The sequence below is a fragment of the Penicillium soppii genome, assembly GCF_028829465.1.
Source record: "Penicillium soppii strain IBT 18220 chromosome Unknown utg000004l, whole genome shotgun sequence".
Lineage (NCBI taxonomy): Eukaryota > Fungi > Ascomycota > Eurotiomycetes > Eurotiales > Aspergillaceae > Penicillium > Penicillium soppii.
The window spans coordinates 556,955-582,854 of record NW_026643234.1 but is presented as its reverse complement, the minus strand read 5'-3'; the positions used below and the strand labels follow the sequence as shown (position 1 = coordinate 582,854).

The 25,900-nt window shown below is 49.2% G+C and overlaps 12 protein-coding genes across 12 annotated transcripts; 8 read left to right on the top strand and 4 right to left on the bottom strand.

Annotated features, from left to right (window-relative positions):
• Window positions 1–570: 570 nt before the first annotated feature.
• N7529_003639 (uncharacterized protein) lies at window positions 571–1,326 on the top strand (the record flags this gene model as incomplete). The annotated part of the gene is made up of 1 exon (XM_057239166.1): window positions 571–1,326. The coding sequence occupies one exon, from the start codon at window positions 571–573 to the stop codon at window positions 1,324–1,326; it is 756 nt and encodes a 251-aa protein (XP_057098461.1).
• Window positions 1,327–2,348: 1,022 nt separating this feature from the next.
• Window positions 2,349–4,212, top strand: N7529_003638 (MDR family MFS transporter; the record flags this gene model as incomplete). Its single annotated transcript, XM_057239165.1, has 4 exons — window positions 2,349–2,549; window positions 2,609–3,503; window positions 3,556–4,016; window positions 4,072–4,212. The coding sequence occupies 4 exons, from the start codon at window positions 2,349–2,351 to the stop codon at window positions 4,210–4,212; spliced, it is 1,698 nt and encodes a 565-aa protein (XP_057098460.1).
• A 2,429-nt stretch (window positions 4,213–6,641) lies between these two features.
• Window positions 6,642–8,512, top strand: N7529_003637 (Ytp1 family protein; the record flags this gene model as incomplete). The annotated part of the gene is made up of 3 exons (XM_057239164.1): window positions 6,642–6,915; window positions 6,988–8,282; window positions 8,339–8,512. The coding sequence occupies 3 exons, from the start codon at window positions 6,642–6,644 to the stop codon at window positions 8,510–8,512; spliced, it is 1,743 nt and encodes a 580-aa protein (XP_057098459.1).
• A 782-nt stretch (window positions 8,513–9,294) lies between these two features.
• Window positions 9,295–10,226, top strand: N7529_003636 (dienelactone hydrolase family protein; the record flags this gene model as incomplete). Its single annotated transcript, XM_057239163.1, has 4 exons — window positions 9,295–9,382; window positions 9,436–9,764; window positions 9,827–9,944; window positions 10,000–10,226. 4 exons carry the CDS (start codon window positions 9,295–9,297, stop codon window positions 10,224–10,226), a joined length of 762 nt encoding a protein of 253 aa, XP_057098458.1.
• A 608-nt stretch (window positions 10,227–10,834) lies between these two features.
• rbd2 (rhomboid protease family protein RBD2) lies at window positions 10,835–11,922 on the top strand (the record flags this gene model as incomplete). Its single annotated transcript, XM_057239162.1, has 6 exons — window positions 10,835–11,027; window positions 11,086–11,223; window positions 11,284–11,365; window positions 11,417–11,482; window positions 11,531–11,652; window positions 11,702–11,922. 6 exons carry the CDS (start codon window positions 10,835–10,837, stop codon window positions 11,920–11,922), a joined length of 822 nt encoding a protein of 273 aa, XP_057098457.1.
• Window positions 11,923–12,217: 295 nt separating this feature from the next.
• On the top strand, window positions 12,218–14,277 carry N7529_003634 (GPI-anchored transamidase subunit GAA1; the record flags this gene model as incomplete). Its single annotated transcript, XM_057239161.1, has 5 exons — window positions 12,218–12,230; window positions 12,296–12,572; window positions 12,623–12,861; window positions 12,914–13,743; window positions 13,792–14,277. The coding sequence occupies 5 exons, from the start codon at window positions 12,218–12,220 to the stop codon at window positions 14,275–14,277; spliced, it is 1,845 nt and encodes a 614-aa protein (XP_057098456.1).
• Window positions 14,278–14,946: 669 nt separating this feature from the next.
• Window positions 14,947–16,139, top strand: N7529_003633 (LysM peptidoglycan-binding domain-containing protein; the record flags this gene model as incomplete). The annotated part of the gene is made up of 2 exons (XM_057239160.1): window positions 14,947–15,381; window positions 15,465–16,139. 2 exons carry the CDS (start codon window positions 14,947–14,949, stop codon window positions 16,137–16,139), a joined length of 1,110 nt encoding a protein of 369 aa, XP_057098455.1.
• A 357-nt stretch (window positions 16,140–16,496) lies between these two features.
• On the bottom strand, window positions 16,497–17,791 carry N7529_003632 (proteasome regulatory particle lid subunit RPN9; the record flags this gene model as incomplete). The annotated part of the gene is made up of 3 exons (XM_057239159.1): window positions 16,497–17,138; window positions 17,200–17,435; window positions 17,527–17,791. The coding sequence occupies 3 exons, from the start codon at window positions 17,789–17,791 to the stop codon at window positions 16,497–16,499; spliced, it is 1,143 nt and encodes a 380-aa protein (XP_057098454.1).
• A 1,698-nt stretch (window positions 17,792–19,489) lies between these two features.
• Window positions 19,490–20,363, bottom strand: N7529_003631 (60S ribosomal protein eL31; the record flags this gene model as incomplete). Its single annotated transcript, XM_057239158.1, has 3 exons — window positions 19,490–19,696; window positions 19,761–19,835; window positions 20,280–20,363. 3 exons carry the CDS (start codon window positions 20,361–20,363, stop codon window positions 19,490–19,492), a joined length of 366 nt encoding a protein of 121 aa, XP_057098453.1.
• A 389-nt stretch (window positions 20,364–20,752) lies between these two features.
• On the bottom strand, window positions 20,753–21,682 carry N7529_003630 (carbon-nitrogen hydrolase family protein; the record flags this gene model as incomplete). The annotated part of the gene is made up of 2 exons (XM_057239157.1): window positions 20,753–21,579; window positions 21,628–21,682. 2 exons carry the CDS (start codon window positions 21,680–21,682, stop codon window positions 20,753–20,755), a joined length of 882 nt encoding a protein of 293 aa, XP_057098452.1.
• Window positions 21,683–22,784: 1,102 nt separating this feature from the next.
• Window positions 22,785–24,683, top strand: N7529_003629 (fungal specific transcription factor domain-containing protein; the record flags this gene model as incomplete). The annotated part of the gene is made up of 5 exons (XM_057239156.1): window positions 22,785–22,800; window positions 22,858–22,938; window positions 22,997–23,699; window positions 23,749–24,032; window positions 24,085–24,683. The coding sequence occupies 5 exons, from the start codon at window positions 22,785–22,787 to the stop codon at window positions 24,681–24,683; spliced, it is 1,683 nt and encodes a 560-aa protein (XP_057098451.1).
• A 327-nt stretch (window positions 24,684–25,010) lies between these two features.
• N7529_003628 (putative cell surface protein) lies at window positions 25,011–25,634 on the bottom strand (the record flags this gene model as incomplete). The annotated part of the gene is made up of 1 exon (XM_057239155.1): window positions 25,011–25,634. The coding sequence occupies one exon, from the start codon at window positions 25,632–25,634 to the stop codon at window positions 25,011–25,013; it is 624 nt and encodes a 207-aa protein (XP_057098450.1).
• Window positions 25,635–25,900: the final 266 nt, after the last annotated feature.

The window sequence follows — 25,900 nt, the reverse complement described above, 5'->3', positions numbered from 1 at the left end:
CACCACATCTGGATGCCTCAGGCGGAAAGATCTCATACTTCGATTGTTTGACTTTTGTAAATTGTCGTAGTTGGCGGGACATGGCGTAGAACCTCATAAAGAAAGCTCAAAATTTTGTGAGACTATTATTGAATCAAGTCACAGGTTTAATCTCCAAGCTGTGCAGTTCCGTCAAGCTAAAACAGTCTATTGTTCAACACCGCAAAGCTGACAGTGTGTACATATTTCAAGTTATAGATCAAATGCAGCTAGACTAATGACATGCTTAGGTAAATATTCTGGATTGGTCGTAATGAAGCCCATGTAGTCCCTGTGAGATCGCCGTGGGAACGACGTTTCGCCATACTCAGGAAACGTCCAGAACCAGTTCCCAAATTCTTTCAACACGTCTACAAAGCCTCCTACCGTCAAGCGCAATTCAAGCGAGCACCCAACGGATTTATCTCATTGCTACTAGAACTTACAGCACCCTTGTTTTCATCCAAAACTCGATTGTAAGTCAAAGATTCACCAAATGATCTTCGCAATTCGCAGATTTGACAAATGCAGATTCTCTTTAGAATTTAGCCAATGGCCCCCAGGAAGTCTACGCAGAAAACGGATCCTCCTCCATGGACCCCGGTGCGAACCAGCCGTACCAAGCAACGTACTACGCCTTATAGTTCCGGCAAGCGGGGCGCCAAAAAGGACAACGAGCCAAAGCCCAATGAAGCAAATCCCAAAGCTCAACTCCGTGCCCTCTATCAGAATCTGAAGATGGAGAAGGATCTCCAGGGCCTGGCTGACATGCTCGAGTCTGCTGGAAAGAACGCCAATGAGGTGACCGAACAGTGTAAGGCATTTTACCAATCTCAATTAGACATGGAAGAAGCACTCCCGAGCGACATGCCAGATCCCAAGAAGGCGACAGGCCATCTCATGGTGATGAAAGACCAACTGAAGATGGGAGTGGAGGCCTCGGCCAGCCTGAAAAACAAGATTGAACAATGCCTCGAAGCGACAAGCAACGCCAGCATCACTCTGAAAGCCGAGAAGGAGGTTCAGCTCATGAAAACCAATGCTCAACGTGCTGAGAAGAACACCAAGGATGTCAATGACCGGGTCAGGCTGTTTTGTGGAATGAAACCTGGTGGCCAGACTCGGCCCAAGAAAATGGACTCTGACGTGGTTCCTCAACTTAAGGAGGTAATTGGCCAAATCAAGAAAGCGGAAAAGGCCCGTAGCAACCTGCAGAAGGTCATGGCTGACTCTCAGCCCGAGTCCATGGATAATCTGGATATCCCGTATGCTGAGATGGAGGTTGATCGAGGTGAAATGCTACGTTGAAAAAAGAACAAAGAACGACCAACTCTATGCAAAGGCAACAAAAGCTGATGGGGAGACGGAACCATGAGACAAATTACTTGGCGACAACAATCATGAGCATGATGCAATTAGCAGATAGCTAGATAATCACATGGATACTTACTCACATGTTCCTCTCGCATTGATGGTTCTCAAGAGCTGTTACCATTACCTATCAATTAGCATAGAATCCAAAAGGTGTGAAGACAGCTGATGTTCAACGTACACAGTTATGATATAATAGTGAGCGTCTAGGCGTGGGAAGGTTGAAAGACACTAAAGCAAGTTAAGAAATACCTTAGTTCAAGAGTACGGCACAACACTCTTTTCTTTTAGGTATGTTCCAAGGAAGTTTAAGGAAATCAACGTGGGGTCGTCTGCATGTCTCTATCACAAAACGGTCTTATGAGCCCTTTTCGAAAGAGATAAATTGTTTGTGGAAGATACATAATGGTATTTATTTGTTGAAGCATTTTGAATGACTGATTACGGAAAGTTAGTAAACGGTTTGTTGGAATTTCCAACTATAAGTATGCTGAGCTCGACCGTTTTCTCATATAGAAAAATATAGATACATGTCATAGACAATCATGGACAAATCCTTTCTTCCAGAGATGGTCTTCACTGGTTTGACCTCATTTATAGAGCTTTGATTTATTTCTATATTTTCAATATAAATGAATCTATATATCTTAAAACCTCCTCATGCAGAGACGACTCCACGAGTCCAATGCAATGGCATATCCGCTCCCCACGGCGCAAGTAAGTGTTCACGTTGCTCGTCCAACTTTGCAATCTGCGCTTCCTGTCTTAATATAGAAGAAGAGTATTACTACATACTTACGATGCGATGGGGGCCAAACCGGGATGTACAATCCAGAACAGCGACTTGAAAACTTTGCTTGAGTCATGTCCAACACGCTAGGAGTGCGATGCGTATTTTGCAAATGACCAGCCACATTTACCACACATTTCAATGCGGCTCACACAATTAGATTCAGGATATGGCTTTGTCTTCTCCCAATGATGCCACAGCTACTAAGCTAGAAGAACCGGTCGATACTACCCACCCTCGAGATGCGAACAGCACTGAGGGGCCAGAGACGAATTCAACGTCCATGCACGGATTCAAGCTCTATGCCATTTTCATAGGTATATGCTTCGGCGCGTTCCTGATGTCCTTGGATATTTTCGTCATCGCAACAGTACTACCACCTCCACTTTTGTCTAGAATTTTTAATGGTATCTGACACCCTATGGCTAGGCCATTCCATCCATCACGGCCGACTTCAAGGATACCGCACAGCTGGCCTGGTATCCGGCTGCGTATTCACTCACGACATGCGCGTTGACTCCGCTAGCAGGAAAGTTGAGCTCAATATTTCCCCTCCGCTGGGTCTACATCACGTTCTTTTCCATTTTCATGGTTGGCAGCCTGATCTGCGGGTTGGCTCCAAATAGTAACGCCTTTATTGTCGGCCGTGCAGTCGCAGGCATCGGGGCATCTGGTGTCGCCAGTGGTGGGTTTGTTATTGTCCTTACTGTTGCTTCCAAGAAATCCAAACCTCTATTGGTGGGCATCTGCGCCAGTTGCTTTGCGATGGGTCTCATCCTAGCGCCCATTATCGGTGGTGCCTTTACGGAGAAGGCTACATGGCGGTGGTGTTTTTGGATCAATCTTCTTCCAGGTGCTCTGACGTTGCTCTCTATGCTCTTCTTCTTCAACCCCCCATCCATACAGCGTGATCAGACGGCTGTGCAGCGGATCAAAAGCCTAGATCTCGTTGGATGTGCGATATTCGTTCCAGCGATTTTCATGCTGCTTCTTGCTATGATGTGGGGCGGCACAGAAAAAGATTGGAACTCGGCGACAATCATCGGTCTTTTCGTGGGCTCGGGCGTGATGCTCATTCTCTTTGCTTGCTGGGAACGCTATCAAGGTGACGGCGCTATGATACCGGGTAATCTCCTCGCTAGACGGACAGTCACCTTCAGTGTACTATTTTCGTTCTGCCATTTCGGTTCTCTAGGTATCGTGAACTACTACATGCCTGAATGGTTTCAAGCCGTACAAGGCGCCACTCCGTTGGAAAGTGGGACGCGCATTTTACCTGCTGTTCTATCTCAAATAGTGGGAACGCTGACTGCTGCCTTTCTATGTAAATCTATGGATCACGTACGAAGTTATCAGAGGCTAAGACCAGGACACAGCGCCGAGAATAACCTATTACAATCCTTGGCTTTACATCGGACCTCTCTTCATGTGCACTGCCGCAGCATTATACACCCAGTTCTCGACTTTCAACACACCATCCAGCCACTGGATCGGTTTCCAGGTGATCCAGGGTCTCGGGATCGGCATGGCACAGCAAATGCCCCCTCTCATAGTTCAGCGAGCAGTTAGCGATAAGCCGGATCTCATGCCCGTTGCCGTCTCTCTCAATCTATTCTTCCAGTACCTGGGTGCCACAGTCACACAAGTCCTTGGAGGGATCGTGTTCCGCTCGATCCTGAACCAAGAACTGGCCCATCATGCTGGTCTGAATGCCGAACAGATGGCTTTGTTATCTGCCGCTGGAACTGCGTATGTGCGGGAAACTGCCGAGCAGAATTTCCCTAAATTGTTGCGTGTGGTTTTGGAAGCTTACAACACGGCTATTACTTCAACATTCGTAAGTGGCCCTGTCCTGATGGCAGAATTGTACCTAACCAGACGGAAACTGGTAGTTTGTTGCGGTTGCTACCACGGCCACAGCATTTTTCCTGGCTTTCGGAGTTAAGTGGATGAAAATCCAGGAGGGAAAGAAGACTGAGTCGGAAGAGAACGGACATGAACAGCAGTCGAAATCTGCCAAGTCTGCTCTATAGGATTGTAGATCTGAAGTGTATGTTTCGGGTAGAAATGATATCCAGCTGCCAGCAAATATACTTGGCCTAATAATCTGAAGCGAAACACGGGCCTTCACAGCCGTGGCGCAAGTCCATCAATGATTTTATGCTCACAATTTTATTCTCCAACCCCTATACAAGCACCCAGCAAATCAGCCATGTCGATCGCACCTAATTAGATGCCTATTACCCCTGGGGAACGGCTCGATCGGAGCCGGGGTGCGGATGTCACTTGTGCCGGGCTCCGATTTCTTCCTGCTTAAATTGGCAATATCCTCCATGCTGTGGGTGATCTTGACGGTAGCGGTAATTTGGGGTGATTTTCTCTGCTTTATGTTGTATGTTGTATGGACGGTCTAGGAATACAGTATACAGTACGTTGTACTGCCGGTGTACGTTGTCGAGGTATGCACTCCGAAGCTCCGGGATCCGGGGTATATCACAATAGTGAAGTTATTGAACATAGCATAAGATAGCATGGAGAATGCACATGCACGAGTAAGTCACACCGTATACTTAGTCTGGGGCCCAGCAAAAGATGACCAGAGCCAAGCCAAACATCCACAGTGATTCCTGTCTGCCTATCCCCAGCATGACTCACATGACAGCAAACACGAGGTATCCAGCGAAGCATCTCGGCGCTCGGAAACAAGACGGACTTTGTATTCCGGGCATAATGTGAGCAAAGTGATCGACGCAGGTGCGTGGCTATAAGCCCAGGTGCCGGATGTCTGCGGATGCCTGCGGATGCCGACTCACACATCTAGATCGGCGCGCTCGGTCTTGGCTCGAGTCCATGCTCCGTTTTGCTCGTTTGGTTCTTGTTGGAACGTGCAGAATGCAGTGGTACACTGGGTGAGGTCATTGGCAGGACCCGCAATATACAAAAGCAATATTGTAAGACTTGAGCCCATGAGTACTCCGTAGATGCGTTGGATTTATCAGCTGCTGCCTATATCTTGGTATACCCCTACCTAGGTAGGATTACTTGCTATTGAGTCATGGGAACGATGCAGATCAAAGTTTGTACAATGCACGTTACAGGGATAACATCATTCTGCATCCGACTATTTACAAATGCAGGTGGACCAAGCTCAATGCCTCAATAATACCTCTTTGGGTAAGATATTAAGGTGCCGGACTCCTGCCGAATTTCCGGTCGCTGCTTGCTATAGTTATTGTACTTTGTATATCCGGCGGGAGAGCCCGGCATTACATGATTCAATCAGACGATAACCCCACCAGATGAGGGCGGAGAGTCCAAAGTCCAACTCAACAGTGCGGCTCGGAAGATGCAGCGAGCGAGGCCGAGACAGGGATGTGCCAGCTCTGACAAGGGATTGACGCTGGGACCAAGTTTGCAATAGCAGATTGGCGGTCGCTGATTGGCGGTACGGGGTGGTTTCATAGTTCTAGATTTGTATTGCTAATCATAAAAGGAACTCTGCAGGGCGTGGGTTAGGATTTTGTATTAGGGCTGACAGTACTTCGTAAGGTGAGTATGATAGGATATTCCTGATCCTTCAGCCACTGTACAAAACAAAGACACCTAAGATTGATCTACGAGCGGTGAATATCCGTCCAAATAAGGTAAAGATCTTCTACGTCATCAATCACTGTGCTGAGATGGGCAGATATGTGCATCCATGGATACAATATTGAAATATTGAATGTCCGAGAGTAAAACTTGGCAGGATCCCAAATATGCAATTCTATGTAGTCATTCCCAGACTTTTTTGGACTTTTTTCCCGGAAGTGAAATCACCTCGAAACCCACATTACTTTGAGGCTCCCGAGACACCCGAAACCGAGAAAACTGGTAGTCAAATTGATATCGCCAAGGAATTAATGGATAGATCCTGACACTGCAATTTCAAGCTTTTAAAGCTGTAGAATATCTGCTTGTGTGTGTAAGTATCATATCAATGGTGTTGTAAGGAGGATAGAAGAAGAAAAAAGAAAGAGCAAAGAAGTTCGAGAATGTAATGCCCAACGACCGAGTCCTTAGAATTGTTTCCACGCACAAAACAGAAAGTAATGGAAATCAGCGCCGACGAGCCTTTTTTTAATTTTTTTTAAATTATAAATAGGCAAGTAGCTCATATATATGAAATGTAGTGAATTAATCATTTTAAGGTAATTTGCTCCTTCAATTATTAATAAATCCTTAATTCCCTTGCACAAATCCTTATATACTTACATTCCCACCTGAATTCTCCCTCTCAGCCCTACAGCTTTTGTTACCCACCTCCACACCCCGAGTTCCTCGCATTTACCTACGAGTACAACGTACAAAAAGTCCAACTATAACCTAGACCGTAGTTGTCCTCATTACGTCACCATTCTATAGGGCTTCGACCTCAGGTTGAAGCTCTACACTTTTTGTTGCACATAACCACCACATCGCCATGCGGCCCATAGCTTCCACCTCCGCCCTTGCGGTCCTCACTTTCGCGACCGTTGCGCTCGCTCTCGCCCACGATGATTCCACAGATATGGATATGAATATGAACACCGATACACACGGCGATATGCACACAGATATGAATATGCACCACAGCCAGCCCCCGGCTCCCCAAGACAACGGACCGATGAGCTACTTTGCCTACGGCAAACATTCCAGCTCCATCATAGCCCACATTGCCCTGATGGTCGCAGGGTGGTGTTTCATTCTCCCGGTCGGTACGTGCTACTTATCTCCGAGCTCACAAGAATCGAAATATAAGAAAATAAGACAAAGCTAACTCCCTGCAGCCGTCATGCTCAGCGTCGCGCGCTCCCGCCTCGCCCTGCTCGCGCAATTCCTCTTCTTGCTCGTTAATGCCTTCGCCCTCCTGCTTGGCATCGTCTATAACAGCCAGACACCCGATCTGTACGAGAACAACGCCCACCACAAGCTCGGCTGGGTCGCTAGCTGCGTCGTCGCCGTGCAGGTCGTGCTCGCTTTGCTATTTGCCTACGCAGGACGGGGCGCTCCGTCTTCCGAGAAGTATCACCGTGACCATGAACGGGAACATGAACACGCTGCTTTCTTGCCCGTTCCGACGGACGAGGACCGCATGTACGCCAGCGAGGGGCGTTGGTCGCGCGATAGCGGGCAGGGCTCCGAGAGTGCGTCGGCCGGTACGTCGCCGTGCCACTCGCCCGTTGACTATGAGAGCTTTGAGAAGCAGTTGCCCGCCCGCGGCTGGGCGGACAATACCGGTGTTGGCCGGTTTTTGTCGAAGCGGCTGCCGGGGTTGATTCCTGGCCGGGCTCTGCGCGGCCTGGCTCTCGTGTACGATGTCGTTGACCGGGTTATTCTTCCCTTTGGATTTGTGGCACTTGCTACGGGTGCTGTCACCTATGGTGGTATTATGCGCAATCGGGAGATCTTCAATGGCCTGGCGCACTTTATTAAGGGCGGGATCTTCTTCTGGTATGGCGTTCTCACTCTGGGCCGGTATCTTGGGTGCTGGGCGGATCTGGGCTGGGCCTGGAATCGGAAGCCGGCTGCTTCTATTGTGGGGAATTGGAAGTCGAAGGTTCCCTCTGCTGAGGCGACGGAGTCGTTTGTTATCTTCCTGTACGGCGTGACGAATGTCTTCTTGGAACATCTGTCCAATGCCGGACAGGCCTGGTCGCCTACTGATCTCGAGCATGTTTCAATTTCCGTGCTGTTCTTTGGCGGCGGTTTGGCCGGCATGTTGTTCGAGTCTACCTGCATTCGCGACTGGCTTAATAACACCGTCCTTCAAGCCCCGGCCCATGGGTCTGCCGATGAAGGCTGGAGACTACCCAAGTCTCAGGGTGTATCTTTGAACCCGATGCCGGCGTTGATCATTTTGTTGCTTGGTATGATGATGGGCTCGCACCACCAGACCAGCATGACGTCGACTATGGTGCACAAGCAGTGGGGTAACATGCTTGTTGGGTTTGCGTTGGCCCGGGGTATGACATACGTCCTGTTGTACCTCAAACCACCGACCTCGTACCTCCCTGCTCGTCCCCCGACAGAGATTATTTCTGCATTCTGTTTGATCTCCGGAGGTCTCATTTTCATGTTAAGTGTAAGTTTGCATAAACCTTTTGGATATTAAATCATGATCATGGCTGACTGGTCTAGACTCGCAATGTGATTGAAGCGATGGAATACTACCAGGTGGATGCAATGTTCACCTTCACCGTCGGCCTGGGCTTTAGTGCCTTCATCATGGCTTATGAAGTTTTGGTGATTGCTCTCAAGGCCTGGTCCGTCAAGCGCACCCAGCGCTCCGCACTCAACTTCCGTTTCGCGTGAATAGGAATAATTTGGTGATGTTTATTGATACCCCCTTACACTTATGAGATTTCATTTTTATTCACGAAACATATGGAGTTTGTGAATTTTACATGCAGCATAATATCATTGTCGCTGCAGGAAGATACCCTGGGAAGGACTGTTTGTGAACCCAGATGATAATGAACGCGATATGTGAGGTCTAATGTGGTAATATGGAATTGAGGACTCAATTTTGAGTTCGATATATGTGGTACAGATGCAGAAATACGAATGCAATGCTAGCTTTGACATGGAGCCATACATGTGTGGCTATAGATTCCTATAACTAGTACGGAGTGCATACAAGGCTCTGCGACACAAATTTAGACGGAGTTACGATATTAACCCCGAGCCGTGCCGAGTACCGAGCGGCATTTGGTTCTGCCATCAACTTTCTGATTTCGGGATGAATGTTGTTGAACTTGAAATGTAAAGCTGGGGCAAGTTTCAGCTCAGAATCAAAAGGTATCACTTGAGAACTATTCGCTGTTCGAAGTACTGTGCCTTCATATCCATATATTAGGTAGGTACCGAAGTAAAATCGAGTGAAGTTGTTAATAATGCGTCAAGTGGGCTACGAGGGGCAAGTGGAGATAAAAGGACATAGGGAACCAAATGGGCAATTGTGATTGGTGACGAAACAAGATGATGAAATAGAAGTGAATGGGCTAAGCATTTTATAAGACAGCGGCCCCGAGATACTTCTTAACTTCTTTTTCTTCTACATCTTCGCATTCACAACTACCCCCCACACACACAAAATGGCCTCTAACCCTCCCGCTGCCTGCTGTGCCTCTGGCTTCAAGCACGAAGGATCTCCCCTCGGCGAGATCAAGGACATCAACGGAGGTAAGAATGCGGGAAATTACATTCGCAAGAATACTAGCTAAGCTTCTACCTAGTCAACACCTACATCGCGTCCCCCAAGGACAACAAGAACCCCGATAAGGCCATTATCTTCCTGACCGACATCTTCGGTATCTTCAGCAACGCCCAGCTGCTCGCCGACGAGTTCGCCAACAATGGCTACCTGACCGTCATCCCGGATCTTTTCCAGGGCGACCAGATCAAGGTCAGCGACATGGAGTCCGGCAAGGCCGATCTCCCCGCATGGCTCCCTAACCACCAGACCGCCAATGTCGACCCCGTCGTCGAGGCGACCGTCAAGTACGTCCGTGAGACCCTCGGCGTGAAGCAGGTCGGCGCTGTTGGCTACTGCTTCGGCGGTAAGGTATGTGATAGTCCGAATTTAAACCAATCTCCGATAGATATACGCAATGCTAACTAGCCCAGTACGTCTGCCGTTTCCTCAAGCCCGGCCAGATTGACGTCGGCTACTCCGCTCACCCCTCTTTCGTCACGCACGAGGAACTCGGCGCCGTCAAGGGCCCCCTCTCCATCGCTGCTGCTGGTAAGTTTTGTCCTAGATGATGGACAATCTATATGCACTCGCTAACTGTCAACAGAGGTCGACCAGATCTTCACCACCCAGCTCCGTCATGAGTCTGAGGATATTCTCATCAAGACTGCCCAGCCTTGGCAGATCAACCTCTTCAGCGGCGTTAGCCATGGCTTCGCTGTGCGCGCTGACCTGAAAGACCCCAAGCAGAAGTGGGCTAAGGAGCAGGCCTTCTGCCAGGCTGTCGCTTGGTTCAACGAGCACTTGTCTGGTGCTGGAAAGGCGAACCTTTAAATTTTACGACAATCAGCGGTATTAGATCTCTAGTCACGAAATAGTTTTTTTAAATCCAATTGATTCACGAATTGATGAAACCCCACTGTTCATGTTGTAGAAGCAAAGACAAGAAAACGATGATGTATGCAATAAAGCTGCGCGGTTGGTCCATATAGCCAACCGCAACATCGGCGGACAAGTCGCCCGACAGGGCCGGAGATCCAGCCACAACTCGACTTCACTTTCTTCGGTGGATTGTATTTCATTGAGGGTATAATCAAAACCCGATCAACGGAGCCATCCTCGAGACGGCCTCGAATTCCACCCTAGCACTCCTACCGGCCTCCCCCGCCCACCAGCAGCGATCGCGTGCGCCTCGTGAGTTATCCCTGACCGGACCGACTCTAGCGCGAAGGAAACAAAAACTAACCATCGATCCTCCCTCCTCCCAGTCATTGATTGCAAGAACCCAGTCTGCTTTGATTTCGTCGGTGTCCTGCCGCATACCCCTCCTTCGAGTCGTGGTATATTCATATTCACATTCACATCCAAATCCAAATCCACATCCATATTCGTATCCGTCCTGCGTCCGATTCTATATCGCTCTTCACGTGCCATCACACACCATGGCTACTCCTGCTGCTCTGCCCCCGTTGCCGTTCAATCCGGCCCGCATACGGACGTACCTTCTTCGACTGCCGCTGTTCACACGCCTCGTCTTGCTTATTATTCTGGCTTTCTGGCTGCTGGAGTTGCAGACTATATGGAGTGTTGTGCAATGGGGCGCGTTGATCCCCGAGGAGATCAATCTGGGCACGAGTATGTTTGTTTCTTTCTTGGGAAATGCATTGGCGCTTGATAACTGACGGTTTGATAGTGTACCGCCTTAACACTTACCCTTTTATCCACACTGGGTTCTGGCATGCTCTGTTCAACGCCGTTGCGCTTACTCCGCTGCTTGAGCGCTTTGAGGCTGAGCATGGCACCTTGACTGCTGTTGCATTGTTTGTTGGACGTGAGTACTTCATATTGTTATGTGGTGTTGGGGTGATGTTCGCTAACGGGGATTGATTAGCTCTCTCGACTGTTCCTGCTGGTCTTTATATCTTGATTGAACGGGGTCTTCTTCACAGAAACACTTCCGTCGTCGGTGCAAGGTAAGATTAGTAGTAGTCATCCCGGCTGTCTTGGAACTAACTTGCAATTAGTGTCTGGGCTTTCCTCCTGCTCGGCTCAGAGGCTATAAAGACTTACAAGTCTCATCCCAACTTCAGGTAAGATTATCGCTATGGGAATGCTGTGCTGTTTCTAACATTCCCTAGTCTTGGCCCCTATAAGATTCCCACCTGGACTTCGCCTCTGGTCGCTTGTGTTGTGGTGTCTGTTCTCCTGTCGAACGTGAGCTTCCTCGGCCACATGTGTGCCATTCTAGTCGGCTATCTCCGTGAGTTCCCCTCTGTTTCTGTTCTCTTACACCACCTAATCGTTGCCAGTCGGTCTCGGATACCTCAAGGTCTTTGTGCCCCCCGAGAAGATCCTCCGCTGGATCGAGGGCAAGCTAAACCTCCTCGGACGCCTTCCTCACTACGTTTCTGTGGATCAAAAGACCTACGGTCGCTATGGAGTTCTTCCAACTGCCAACAACCCCGCCGGCGCCAGCGGAAACGGAACACCTTTGAGCTTCATGGGATCCACACAGCGCCTGGGAGCTTGATACTGATGACGCATTCTTCATTACCATTTTTAATGTATATTCTTGACCATAGTTCTTTTTATTCCGAGGCAGACATGGGGGGCATTGGATAATATAGCATAGCGTGTGCATAGTCCATTTAATTTGCGTGGTTGGTCTTTGTGGGTGGGCGTAAATTCCACTTCTCCGCGCATAAACAACGGAGCTTCGATCTCCACTGTTGCTACTTTCGACTACATTCAATCGAATTATTCTACTCTTTTAAACGGGCTCGCCTTCGCGGCACGGGATCTACACTCCCGATGGTCAGTACATCATGGCATTGAAATGTGAGAAACTAGAATATACCACCTGTCCTCCACGTCGTCAGAGCCACCCGCTAACAAGACGCCAGCCGCAATCCGCAATCTACGGAATAATCCCCACCTCCTCTTCGTTCGCCTGCCCAATCTCCTTTCCTTCCTGTGCATTGTCGTCGGCGTTGCCTGGTTGCTTCTCCTGCCTCTCAACGAATACTCACGACAAACCTACATTTCCGAGAATGCGCTCCTGCCGGGCCAGGTCCATGCGTATTTTACTGGCAGCGAGCAAAACATCTTCCGCGGATACAAGAAGGAATTGGAAGGACTGTTGAATGATGGCCAAAAAGACGAGAAAGAAGTGACCGCTGCGTATGTCGAATGAACAAGACATGCTGAACTGCTCGCTGATACTTGAATAGGGTCTCCGATAAAGTGCAGTCGATCTTGGAGGCGGCAGGGCTTAAATTTGCCAGGCAGAAGTATGAGTATACTTCTGCTGGAATCACGCACCAGGGCGAAAATTCCTACGCCATTATCCATGCGCCCCGTGGTGATGCCACGGAGGCAATTGTGTTGGTTGCGCCTTGGAGGACGGCCGATGATAAATTGAACTTAAATGGCGTTACGCTTGCCCTGACATTGGCCAGGTACTTCAAGAGTGAGTAACGCGGGAACGATCATGCGATCTGAATGCTGACAATTGATCCTAGGATGGTCGTTATGGTCCAAGGATATCATCTTCCTGATTACCCCCGACAGCAAGACTGGAACCCAAGCTTGGATCGACGCATACCACGATATGCATCCTGTCTCGGTGCAGCCGCTGCCGTTAAAGAGCGGCGCCTTGCAAGGAGCTTTGGTCATTGAATACCCCCTCGAACACCGCTTCCAGACCCTCCACATTGTATATGACGGAGTCAATGGCCAACTTCCCAACCTCGACTTGTTCAATACCGCTGTGTCCATTGCAGGTGGCCAGATGGGAATCGGCGCCAATCTACAGGAAATGTGGGCCCACGACGATAGCTACGAGCATCGTCTGCAGACCATGTTCCGCGGTATGACCAAGCAGGGTCTCGGATATGCCACCGGTGCTCATAGTAGCTTCATGCCATATCACATCGATGCCATCACTCTGCAGACCAAGGGCGAGGGCTGGGAAGACGAGATGGCTCTGGGTCGAACGATTGAGTCTCTTTGCCGTAGCTTGAACAATCTGCTCGAGCACCTGCATCAGAGCTTCTTTTTCTACTTGCTTATGCAGTCTAATCGGTTCGTCAGCATTGGAACTTATTTGCCTAGTGCTATGCTGCTCGCTGGGAACTTCACTATTATGGCTATCGCCTTGTGGATGCGCACTGGATACTACTCGGAAGCCAGGTCCACTGCTGAACCAAAGAGAGAGAAGACATCTAGCGAAGAAAAGGCAAAGACAGGTCCTATCGCTGAACGGCATTTGGCCTTGCCACTCTCGCTTGTTGTTGGGCTCCATCTGCTAGGTCTTGTCCCTCTTTGGGTGTTTAACAACATCTTCCACCAGGTGAGTCGGCCGTAATAAATTCTCAATTAAACCACTAACAGAATTTAGTACTTCGCAACTATTACCTACGTTCTTGTCGGTGTGGATGTCATCCTCCCCTTGTTCCTCGCCGCAATCCTCTCCAATGGCCTGGGCTTATCAAAACCAATCATCCCACAACAATACCACCTCATCAAATCCTTCTCCCTTCTCCTACTCGGCCTCTCGCTCTCAACCCTGGCCACCCTCAACTTCTCCCTTTCATTCATGATCGGTCTCCTCTGCACGCCCCTCAGCTTCATCGCCCGCATGCAGGGCCCCGCCCCTGGGCGCCTTGCCACCTCCGGCCTGGGCCTGATTCTCCTCAACGTCCTATCCCCACCGACAGTCCTCCTCGGCGTCTGCTGGTACTCCGGCATCTCCGTCGAGACCGTCCTCACTGAGGCGGCATTCGGCTGGGACGTCTGGGGCATGTGGACGCAGGTCGTGGTTTGGTGTGTGTGGTGGCCCTCTTGGCTGATTGGCTGTGTGTTGCTCGGGTCCTCGATTTTCTGATCTCATTATATTGTCCTTTGCATTTGTTGCGTATACATTCGTTGCCGACTATTGGATCGGTTCATATAGCATTTCTAATAGACACAAATTCGAAATGGTGTTCTGCAGATGACTACATGTAGACAAAGAGCAGGAGCAGGGGTCAGGCATCTGATACCCCGGGCTTATGACAGGAGGTTCGAGAGTCGAAGTCTGGTTGCCGCGTCTAAATTGATTCATGCAGCTGCAGACACGAAGAGTGCAGATCTTAAAAAGTACAATGTAGCCACTCTTGAACTCTTTCCCGTTTTGGTCGTATTTTTCTCCGTTCTATCTGTATGACTGCCACGCCATCTTTGTCAAAGAACTACCTCGCGGTCTGCTTTTCATCCGCGACCTCTCCGCTCATTTTCATGAAAGAACAGAAAGACAAGAGTTCGGTATTTTCTCGACCCTAATTGAATATGTTTTGACATACACCCACGGACAACGCCACTCCGTGTCATATCCTGTGTGCACCGTTCCCCAAATCTTTGTCCTAACCCTTGAACAATACTAAGCCATATAACAAGCAATACTCCAATTCTCGAGGATGATCAAGATCCTGAACCTGCCTCGCCATGGGCATCCTCTTCTTTTACCCAAAATGCCATTCCACAACCACCCATACCTTTGTCACTATATATAAGAATGAGCCCTCTACACGACCAAATCCACATCCCAGATCTAGTAGACGCTATGATCACCCTACGCCTCAGCCTCGGCCTCATAACCCTATATACCGCCCTCCTCTTCCTAACCCGCACCACAACAGCCACCGCCCCAGTCTCCAGCAGCGACGGTTTCTGCGCCAGCTACATCATCCAAGGATACGATACCTGTGCCCTAATAGCGCAAGCCCACGACATCACAGAAGCCGACATCGAAGCCTTCAACACAAACACCTGGGCCTGGCTAGGCTGCAACCAGCTATACCAGGGCGACTTCATCTGTCTGAGCGCCGGGGACCCGCCTATGCCCATGGCCATGCCGAATGCCGTCTGCGGGCCCCAAGTCCCGGGTACAACGCGCCCGGCAAGCTGGGCGGATCTCGCTTCTATGAATCCGTGTCCGGTCAGCCAGTGCGTGAGTACATATTGAGCTGATCGCCTGTCGTATATGTATCATATGGTTTATCTGACGGCTTGCAGTGTGCTACGTGGGGCCAGTGTGGTACCGCGGCGGACTTCTGCAATGCGAAAGCCCGCAAGCCGGCGGCTGGTATGACCGCGACGGTGAGCGCCGCGACGGACGTGTTCATGGCGAGCACGCTTGCTACGCAGGTGAAGGGCTCCGATATGCAGACGACGCAGGCGGGTGCCGGAGAGGCTGCGACTACGTCTGCACCCACTTCTGGATCAAGTTCTGCAGCATCATCTGCGGCGACCACGACCTCGGCTGCGGACGATACTTTCCACGTCACTGACGAAGTATATGTCTTTCCACCCGCGTATACAACACCGTGGGAGATAACGTGGTATAGCGAGTTGCACTGCGAAGGCGACTATTACCATATGGAAGGGTATAATGAGGATTATATTACGGGAGCGGAGGGGTGTTTGAACTTGCGGGGTGGGTTGAACAGTTTGCTTACAGCGACGAATGTTACTTGTAGGTGGTGGACTAATGGTGGGCTTACGTGGTCTGATTGTGATTCTGGGACGATGGAGGCGCCTCAGTCGTGGGTTGTTAAGAATGGGAGGTGTATGGTTTTCAATGGGCAGGGGTGTGATTGTTTTGATCATCATGCTTTGTCTTATGTTCCTCTAGGGTGTCATAATCGGACGCCAAGGGATACCCCTAAGTTTATGTCTTTTGAGTGCCGTCTTGAATCCGAGGATTGAGTTGGGGTTAGGGTTGGGATTGGGGTTTGTGAAATGAACTTGTGAGATTTGGCGGATTGTCATTGAATGCATGTATCAGCTTTCTCCCAAGGATGTTCAAAATGAAGATTTTGTGATAGGATTATTCGAAGTCTAGTGATACGCAGATTTGGCAACTTCTTGATAAAGCTCTGGACGTTATTATAGGCAGCCAAACTTGGAGCTCTGCAACCCTAAACGTGTAGCACTTGGGGGTTACTACCTAGGCAGGAAAGTCAGTCTACGAAGCTCATCTGAAGCTAACAAGTAGTCATGACAAAGGCGACCACCATGTATTCATTATAGTAGAAATGGCCAGTACAGGAAGAAGTCAAACATCTATGCAGCCCAGACATCCTTACCAGCCCCCTCAATCCAATGACCAAGCTGGTTGACACCAGCATCCCAATCCTTAAGACGGTTCCGCATACCATCAATCTGCTTCATATCAAGGACCTTAGGCTGGACCCAGTGGATCTGCGCAACCTGCGCAACTTGATCGATCGACCCACGCAGCAAACCCAACGACAAAGCCTTCATAACAAGGTGCTCGATCTCATCGGGCTGGACCTTCGTCTCGGAAGCAATAGCCTGGAAGGAGAGGGAGCGGTCATGGGGAGGACGACGGAACACCATCTCCGTCAGCGCTGAGAGCGAGATCTTCTGGTACAGGAACTGGCGGTGCGACTCCAACAGCTTATTCTTGCTAATGTTACCAGCCAGCACGTCGTAGGCAGTCAGGTCACCACGGTTGAAGGCGAAGAGCAGCTCGCGGAGCCAGTTGTGCGGGGTCTGGGTCAACGAGTCGAGAATCGGATGCAGGAGCAGCTCGCCGAAGTTGTAGATCGTGTCTGATACCAGGGCTGCGACGCTGAGGTTATAGGCGCGCGATGCGCGCTCGCTCTCGGGGAGGTCTTCCAGGTCAATGCAGGCGAGGTAGAGGAGGGCGTTTTTGTAGAAGGAGGCGAATTCTTGCTTGGACTGGAGTGTGGTGTTAGCTTCAGTTTATGCGGTGAGAATAATTTGTCTGCTAGAAACGTACGTGGTAGTAGTCTGCGTTCACTCGGTAGAATGATGCGTGCACCACGGTCTCGACTGAGTCGAAGGTGTCCAGCACCCGCTGGCAGGTGGCCAGATCCTTCTGTGCTCCTTCGAGATCCTTCAGCGACAACTTGACGTTCGCCACATCACCGAGCGCGTACACGTATGCATCTTGTGTATCGGCGGTATCCACCTTGCTGGCGAGGGATGTGAGGAAACTCAGTCGTTCTTGGTCATCTAAGGAGGGAAAAGGTAAGCATGCATCAATGCGAAATCCCGAAGCAGGATACAATTTCCAAGCTTCCAGGATTGATCAGGAAGTACCGACCTCCGCATTCTGTTGCTGCCATCAAACCCAACGACACAAATTTGAGCTGGTTGATCCGGTCGGCGAAGCTGAGCACGAACGTCTTGAAGAGAGCTAACCGGTGCGGAGCACTCTCTGACAAGCGGAAGAACTCGACCAACGAGTCTGTAAGCTGGTGCCATAGCTTACGCTCCCAGTAGTCTTCGAAAGTGAGAAAGTAGGGTTGCGTCTCTGCGCTTCCTTGTGCTTGCTGCTCGGTCAGGAAATCGGGGATCTTGGACTCCATGATGGAGGGTTGGGAACCGTGGGATGCGAAATCACAGGCAAAGGACAAGATATCGAAATTAGACAGAGACGTAGGAGGAACGACGGGAATTGAAGGTGTTGATGGTTGTCGGATTGGAGGGAGCTGATATGATGTCTTACGGCAGTTCACGAAGCTCACTCACCGCCTGCTTGGCTTCTTCGACGGTCTTCGATGCTAACTTCAACCTTCAACGTCGGTTGTTTGCGAGTATGATTTTTGTTCATATTACATCAATCGCTTCTTTTTCTCCCTCTCTGGCCCTTTTGCTTAATGATATATTATAACTTCTTTTAGCATAGCTTGTGGCTCCACTGTCAACAGTACTACTGATGAACAACGAAGTATACGCACAACTTGTTAACAAATTGATTTCCGGGAGAAGAGACAGTAATAATGACAGTAAGTCCTGCTATATTGTTTGAAGAATAAAAGTAAAAGGATTGCAGGAACATTGTATCTTGACAAGCGAAGTCTGATCTATATAAACCTCACTACGATGAATCTGTGCAGTTTGCGATCCAGCCATTACACTTCAGGTTAAGGTGCGGTGTATCCAACAAATTTCGGGGTTACGTGAATCTTAGAGCTCCTCTTCGAGTAGGAGGAACTTCCAAGATCGCTCTATGACCGGTAATCTTTTGACTACCATCGGTCCCCGGTGGTTCTGCCAATTAGCGTGGATCCTATCCCTCTCAAGTTGAAGATTGATACTCTCATTAAAGGCCGCAATGTCTGTCGCAGGATATAGCCGCAGGATATCACCACGGTTCGAGTTAAGGGAGACAAAAACAAGCTCCGCCTATCCGTGAAGATCCTTAAAGACTACATCAGCTAACTTGGTGGCGGCTTATCCTTATACCGTTCCTCATTACTTTCGCTCGCTTTAACACTCTAGATTCATAAATGCTGCAAACTAACAAGGCCCCCAATGCCGCGCCGCCTCCACTGTCTAATTCACTGGACACGCTGACCTGTTCTCATTCACAAGCCTTTCCAGCTAGCTCTAAGCGAATGGCTTTTAGTCTTTGGTCCTAACAAAAGCCTGGTTTCGTTGACCGTCACTCTATCCTCAATCAATTCTTACTCTATTCTTACTCTATACTTGCTATATCTTTACTCCACATACATATATAAGAGACCAGATGAACCATGGATTCACCAAGCTCTAGCATCCGGCTTCTTCTCGGCAGCAACAAATGCAGAGGCTTTACGACTTACCGGTACCAATTGTTGGGCTTGATCAACAAGAGCGCCTGAGAGCTGCCATGTCGTACCCCGTCATGGCCCACTGGTGACTTAATCAAAGAACCAGTGCCACACATATACCGAGTGGGTGCTGGGCCCGAACCATCTACAAATGATGCCGTCAAGCTATAAGCGCCCGATTTTGCCTCCACTTGACTGACCTGCTGGGGGTCCTCTTATGGGTCTAGACCTTGCCAGCTTATATCTTGAGAAAGGATCGCACTGTGTATTTTCATCTTCTATCGTCCTGAGCTATACAAGTATATATAGGTTGTTATACGTCGGAAACATTTCTGCTCCGAACCTATGATACTACAATAAGATAACTTAGAAGGAGCCCCAAAGGGAAAAAGGTATTTTTATTTTGTAAAACCCGGACCAAACCCCAGCTGGGAACATGGAATCATAGATGCAACACACAAGGCGACACGCTTAAGCGTCATCGACAGTGGTGGTGTGGAGACCCTTGGGGTCCTTGACGTTGACAGCCTGGACGTGGGAGTAGAGACGCTCCTTGGCGTTCTCCTCGTCGTTACGCTTGCGGGAGATGCGGACACGGAGACGGAATGGGACACCCTTGATACCGGCTTCCCAGACCTTCTTGTTGAGCTGGGGGTCGACGCGGACGTCCTTGGTACCCTGTTCACCATGTTAGTATGCGGATAATCTCAGCTGGGAAAATATGAGCGTTGCTCGAACTTACCATAGCCTGCTCAGCGAAGGCACGGATCTCCTTGATGGCCTTGGGAGCACGCTTCTTGAAGCTGACGCCGTGGCACTATATTTCCGGAAAAGAAGTTACAATCAGTCTTCCGCCCGAATGCCATCTGCAAGAGAAAACTCTGCGCGATGAATGTTTGTGGTCTTTCGGCCATAGTGGACTTCATAAAACTAATTCTTCTTTTGTGTTCCGGGTTCGGATGTGTGGGTGCGAGACGAAAACTTTTTCAAGATATTCGTTCACGGGGTGTCTCTATCTGTAAGGACGACAGATAAAAGCGCAGCTCTCTTCAGATTTCTCTGTAGGTCATGGCAAGGGGTGGTAGTGTGGCATTGGGGTGTTGGTTTCCCATACATCCCCGACGCACACATACCGCACACATTCTTCTCCGTCACAGATTCCATGCAGGAAAAGTAACTTGTTTTCTGTCCATTATGCCTCCAGAACTCTTCGTATATTCGAATCGTCGCAGGTAGACTGGGAAGGGGGTGTTCAACATACGCGCTTGTGCAGGTTGATGGTGTACTCGCGGGACACCACGTCGGCAATAGCCGAGCGCTTGTTGCCAGTCTTGACGTTGGACATCTCTGCAGATGAGGTTAGGGGAGAAATTTGATATTGATATCAGGGAGACGAACTGAATGGGGTGGTCGACGGTGGGCGGAGGTGGTCGAATGTTCAGAAGGGAAATTCGCGATGGTCGATTTTGGAGCGAAATTCAGTGTGGTCTCGCTTGCCTGTGCGGGATGTGATTGGCTGTAGTGGGGCAATAGTCCAACGAATCACGTCATACTCAAGTGGGACCTTCGATGCCTCAGGCCTAAAGGGCCTTAATCACCAGTATAACTAGACAAGAAAAGAGAAAAGACTCATACTTCGCATTTTGATCTTGTTAATTCAGGGTTTTTAAACTATAGTATATAGTCTATAGATTATCCCGATCTTAAATTCACAGAAATCCCTAGTCCCCACATCTATTCTTGGCCCGCACTCACATCGGGGTAGAGATCAAATCGCCGCTGAGTATAGATCGGAATTCCACTGCGAATGTTTGCAATAGTATCATTCTCCAAATCAGCATAAATGATAGTCTCTTTCTCTTCGGCTTCAGAGAGGATCTTTGCGCTGGGATCAGCGACCAAGCTGTGCCCATAGGCCTGGTAGGAGGCTTCCAGATCACGCGCCGGGCTACAAAGAGCCACATATGATTGGTTATCGACGGCACGAGCACGGCCAAGAAGTGACCAGTGCAGAGGACCAGTAGTGGTGTTGAAGGCACCCGGGTAAACCAGCAGGAAAGCGCCCTTGCGGGCGGCGATCATCGCTGCCTCTGGGAAACGGATGTCGTAGCAGATAGCTAGACCAATCTTTCCGTATTCAGGGAGATCAATCACGGTCAGTTGATTGCCCGGTGAGAGCACATCACTTTCCTTGAATTGGATCTTGCCTGGGATATCAATGTCGAATAGATGTGTCTTGCGGTGGGTGCCAATCAACTCGCCCGTTGGGGAAAAGACCAGCGAGGTATTGTAGTATTTCTTAGTGGATAGTTCCAACTCAGGAATACTTCCGCCGATGAGATATGCGTTGGCCTCCACGGCGATGGCGGACAGCGCGTGGAAGGATGGCGATTGTTCTTTCGTCGGAGGGGAGGGGTGGAGGGTCTCGGCATATTTAGGGAAGAAACTAGTGCCATAGGGAGAGTTGAAGCACTCGGGGAGAACGATTAATCGTGCACCGGCCTTTGCAGCTTCGAGTACTTTGCTCCGCGCATGGGACAGGTTCACGGTCTTGTCCGCTCCTAGATAGGATTAGAAAGGGATGCGCAGCATGTTTGGGTTATTCATACCTGATGCGAGCTGAACAAGAGCCAATTTCAGGGGCTTTTTCAAAAAGGTAGCCATATTTGGGAATGTGAAGAAGTTGAATCACTTGGCGAGTTACTTCGTGAGGGGAATTGGGACATCGGAGCGGCAGGCGGATTGCGGGGGCGGTCATCTCGACGATAAGAGTGACTCCGACTGTTATTCGCCATACTTCCGACATACTTTCGCTTGATTGTGCGATATTGTGCGACACTGTGCGACACTGTGCGACATGTTACCTAGGTATGAGCTGCTATAGAAGGCTAGGTGTATTTTACGTAGTTCAATGCATAGCAATTTAAGGGTAGCAATTTTGATCTAATTGAATCAAAGGGTTTTTGCTTACGGAGTATATTTAGCGTACATATACATCTGTGGATGGAACTAGGGAAACCTTTCCTGCGTCAATGCGAATCATATGGATCGATATTCAAGAACCAGCAGGTGACAGCGATGAGCCATTATACCGCTAATGAGGGCATAAGCCGAAGGTTTTCCTAGGCGTATAGCGTCAATATCTCATTGAACTTCATTCATTAAAGTGTATTTGCCAATTTGCCATTCCAGCAGCCAGAAATGACGGTCCGAAGGCCAGGGCCTCTATTGATGGAAAGTTTTTCTGTGAGAATAATTCCTCAATAACTTTTATCAGCCTTCCTACTTCCACAGTCCTTTCAACCTTGTGCTACTCCCTATAGTAGTTGCATATCAGTGGGTCTGCCCCTTGCATATGTATATCGTAGGCAGGAGACCAAATCGCAGCAACAAGATTTTTTATGTCTACCTGATCAAGCTTGCAGATTCATCAATATAAATACTCAAACGAAAGACGAGAGTGCACAGTTGTATAAAATCACATGATGTTGGCCGTTGGGGGCGGATTTGGAACGGACTTCCGATTCCGCTCCATTTTCCATTTCTCTTACCGTGACAAATCGGTCTCGATTCCCTATCAACCAAGGAGTACTAGTCGCACTACCTGGAAACCGGCAAACCGAGCCGAACTCGATACATTGATATTTGATCCACTAGTGCAGTGTGCTAAGACGCACCTCCATGGAGGACAATGCAGGTGGTGCTCGGCACCCGAAGGCATGTATAACCTGTGCCAAGGCCAAAGTACGATGTTTACCAGAAAAGAATGGCCCCTGTAAACGGTGGGTATTTTTTTTGAATTGAAAGGCATACTTGATTATTGGACTAACTTTATTTAGATGTCAACGCCTGGGCAAAGAATGTGGGAACCAAACACCTGGAACTCATCGGCGTTCAAAGAAATCGGGAGCGAGTGGTTCGTAAGTTGACGATAAATGACTCTATCGACATAGTAATAATATGACAACTTTAACAGAGATGTTGCTGCGCTCGAGGCAAAATTGGACCGTATGGTCGCTCTATTGGCTGCCTCAGATCGAAATGCCAGAGAGGGACTAGATGGCCCAGGCACCACTAGGTCACCATCTACAATCGAGGAGCAAAACGCCTCTAGTAGTGGCTTTGAAGGCCAAGCAGTATTGGAAACATTCAGAAACCGAATGCTTCCGCTATTTCCTTTCCTGATGATTCCCTCGCACCTCACCGCTAAAGAACTGCGCCGAGAGAAACCATTCTTGTTCTTGAATATCTCCATGGTTGCGTGTTTGAACTCTGCTCGACAGCGTGAGATTGTGAACACAGTGCAGCAATATGTTGCCGAGCATATCGTGATAAGAGGCGAACACAGCTTGGATCTACTACAAGGTCTTCTTGTCAATGTGGCCTGGTTCACATCCGTCAGCCGCTGTCAGCCGCCCGCTCCGAGTGGCAGCACCGACAAGTTCAAAGCCGAATTAGAACCTCACCATATCATTCGCAGTACTTCTCAGCTTGATGCTTTTGTTCATTTACTTGTGGCTCAATCGCTGAGTTTGGGGCTGAACCAGCAGTTGACTTACCAAAAAAGTTTGAATTATCCAATGACTTATTTGAAAGAGATTTTGAATGAAGAATCTCATAGTCCGGTCCGCACCCTAGAGGAGCGACGGACATATATTGGGTGCTACTATCTGACTACAATGTATGTACATGATTTGACTTAACCTCACCCACAAGCTAATCGTTACAAGGCTCTCTACATGCGTTAAAGACCTGGGGCCAATCATTCGCTTCACGAAATACACTGATGAATGCTGCGATGTTCTAGACCAGGCCGCAGAATATCCCACCGATGCCTACCTGGTACAACTAGTTCGAGTGATGAACCTCGCAGATAGAATCCACCATACACTCTACCGCACCGAGCTTCACTCTTCATCTGTCTCAGCGCCGCCCCTCGGATTGAGCATCAGATGGCTCGAGGCCGAGCTGAAGCAATTGAAATCTCGCATGTCGTGCGAGCCACCGTACGCTGGTGAGTTGTCTCGTCGGGATAATCCTCAAATTCGATCTAATATTTCCAACAGCCATCTTGACAACCCACTACAACACACTGGAAATTCATCTCTATCGAATCGCTCTAAACCACGATTCATCCGAATCAAACTACGGCGACCATCCACTAATGCGTCTAGACCTCCTATTCCGCTGCCTGGAAACAACAACCTCCTTTTTCCAAAACTTCTACAGTGTTCCCTCCGTCCTCTTCCCGTACGTTCCATTCAGCATAATATGCCAATTTGGCAAAGCAATAGTCACCATCTCCCAGCTCTCGCTCTACAACCACAGTGGATGGGATCGCACGTATGCCGAAAGCACAATCGACCTCGATACCACGGTCGACCAAATGGTCGCCAAACTGGAAGAATCACGGCCTTTCTTCCAGCGCGCTACAGAAAACGACCCCAACTCACCCGGTCTCCCGGATATATTTGGGAGGATGCAGGCGAGAGCCAAAATGATGAAGCTTATGCATCAGCGCAGGAAGGAGGCGCTGGAACGCACTTCGCCCCCGTCGACTATGAATGCCATGGATTATGAACTCATGATGAATACGCCTTTGGATTTGTTGTTTCCTTTTGGCGAAATGCCGCCTATCTACGAGCCCTATAACTTTCGGGTCTAGCTAATTAGGACGCTTTGTGGATACTGCGGTGATAACACTATTTCTTAATATCAAACTGTATGTTAGATATTCTCTGATTCGTTATTTATAACTTGTCAAATCGAATCATAAGTCAAATACTCTTCACTTGGGAATCTACCAAATCAACCAGTGGGCCGGGCGGAGTCCGCTCCAGACAGCGATCTCAGCCTATGCACGCACAGTGAAACAAATCAATACAACAACAAAATGACATTTGAATTTGAATTAGTGGATATCTTGTTTCATATAGTCATGGAATGTATGTATGTTTCACTCCAATTTTCACAGATTTGGACACAGGATAAATTACAGAACCATAGCTCCAACAACGGCAGCCATAATGGCCATCACGCCAAAATTGGAGGCAGCGGTGTTAGCGGCATTACCAGTGGGCGTAGGGCTGGTGGAGGTAGAGTTGGCAGCGCTCGAAACAGGCGATGTAGTAGTCGTCATAGAAACAGCAGGCGAGCTGGTGGGGGCAGCGGTGATCAAACTGCCGCTGGTTTCAGTGCCGGAGGCAGAGTCCGAAGAAGAGCCCTCCGAAGAAGAAGAGCCAGTTGAAGCGTCCGAAGTCGCAGCAGAGCTCGAGGTAGTTTCAGCAGGTGCAGAAATAGCAGTCGCAGTCGCTGCAGCGGTAGTGGTCGAAGCAGCCTGCTTGCCATTGGGTCCCCAGCCCTCGATATAGCTAGGCGTGACGGTAGCAGTTCCCTTGTAGAGGGGACATCCGGGCTGGTTTGTTTTGGGGGGTGCGCGGCCGCCGCCACAGTCGAGGAAGGAGCAGATTTCGCCGGTGCCGGGGACGTACCAGAGGTAGCTGGCGTAGTAGTCGATTACGATTTCGGAGGAGACGCAGCCTTCTAGGTCTGTGCGGGCCGTGGCGAGATTGGTGAGGCTCAGGCCAAGGAGAAAAGAGAGTGTGGATGGCTTCATTTTTGGTATGTAAATATGTAACGAGTGACAGGTGAAGAGATGCAGGTCATAACAATATTATTGAGTGGAACAGACGTGTTATATAGGGGGATTTAATTAGTTCAAACCTTCAGACGCCACTGGTAAAATTGAGGCTGACAGGGTGAAGGGTCTGCAGGGGTCTAGTCTACAGGGTCTTGTTTTTCCCCTGAAAAACTGGTGCCGATGCTCCGGGGCTATTTTTGGCTGGGGATTTGTTTCCAAGTGATTCTACGCATTTGAACGGA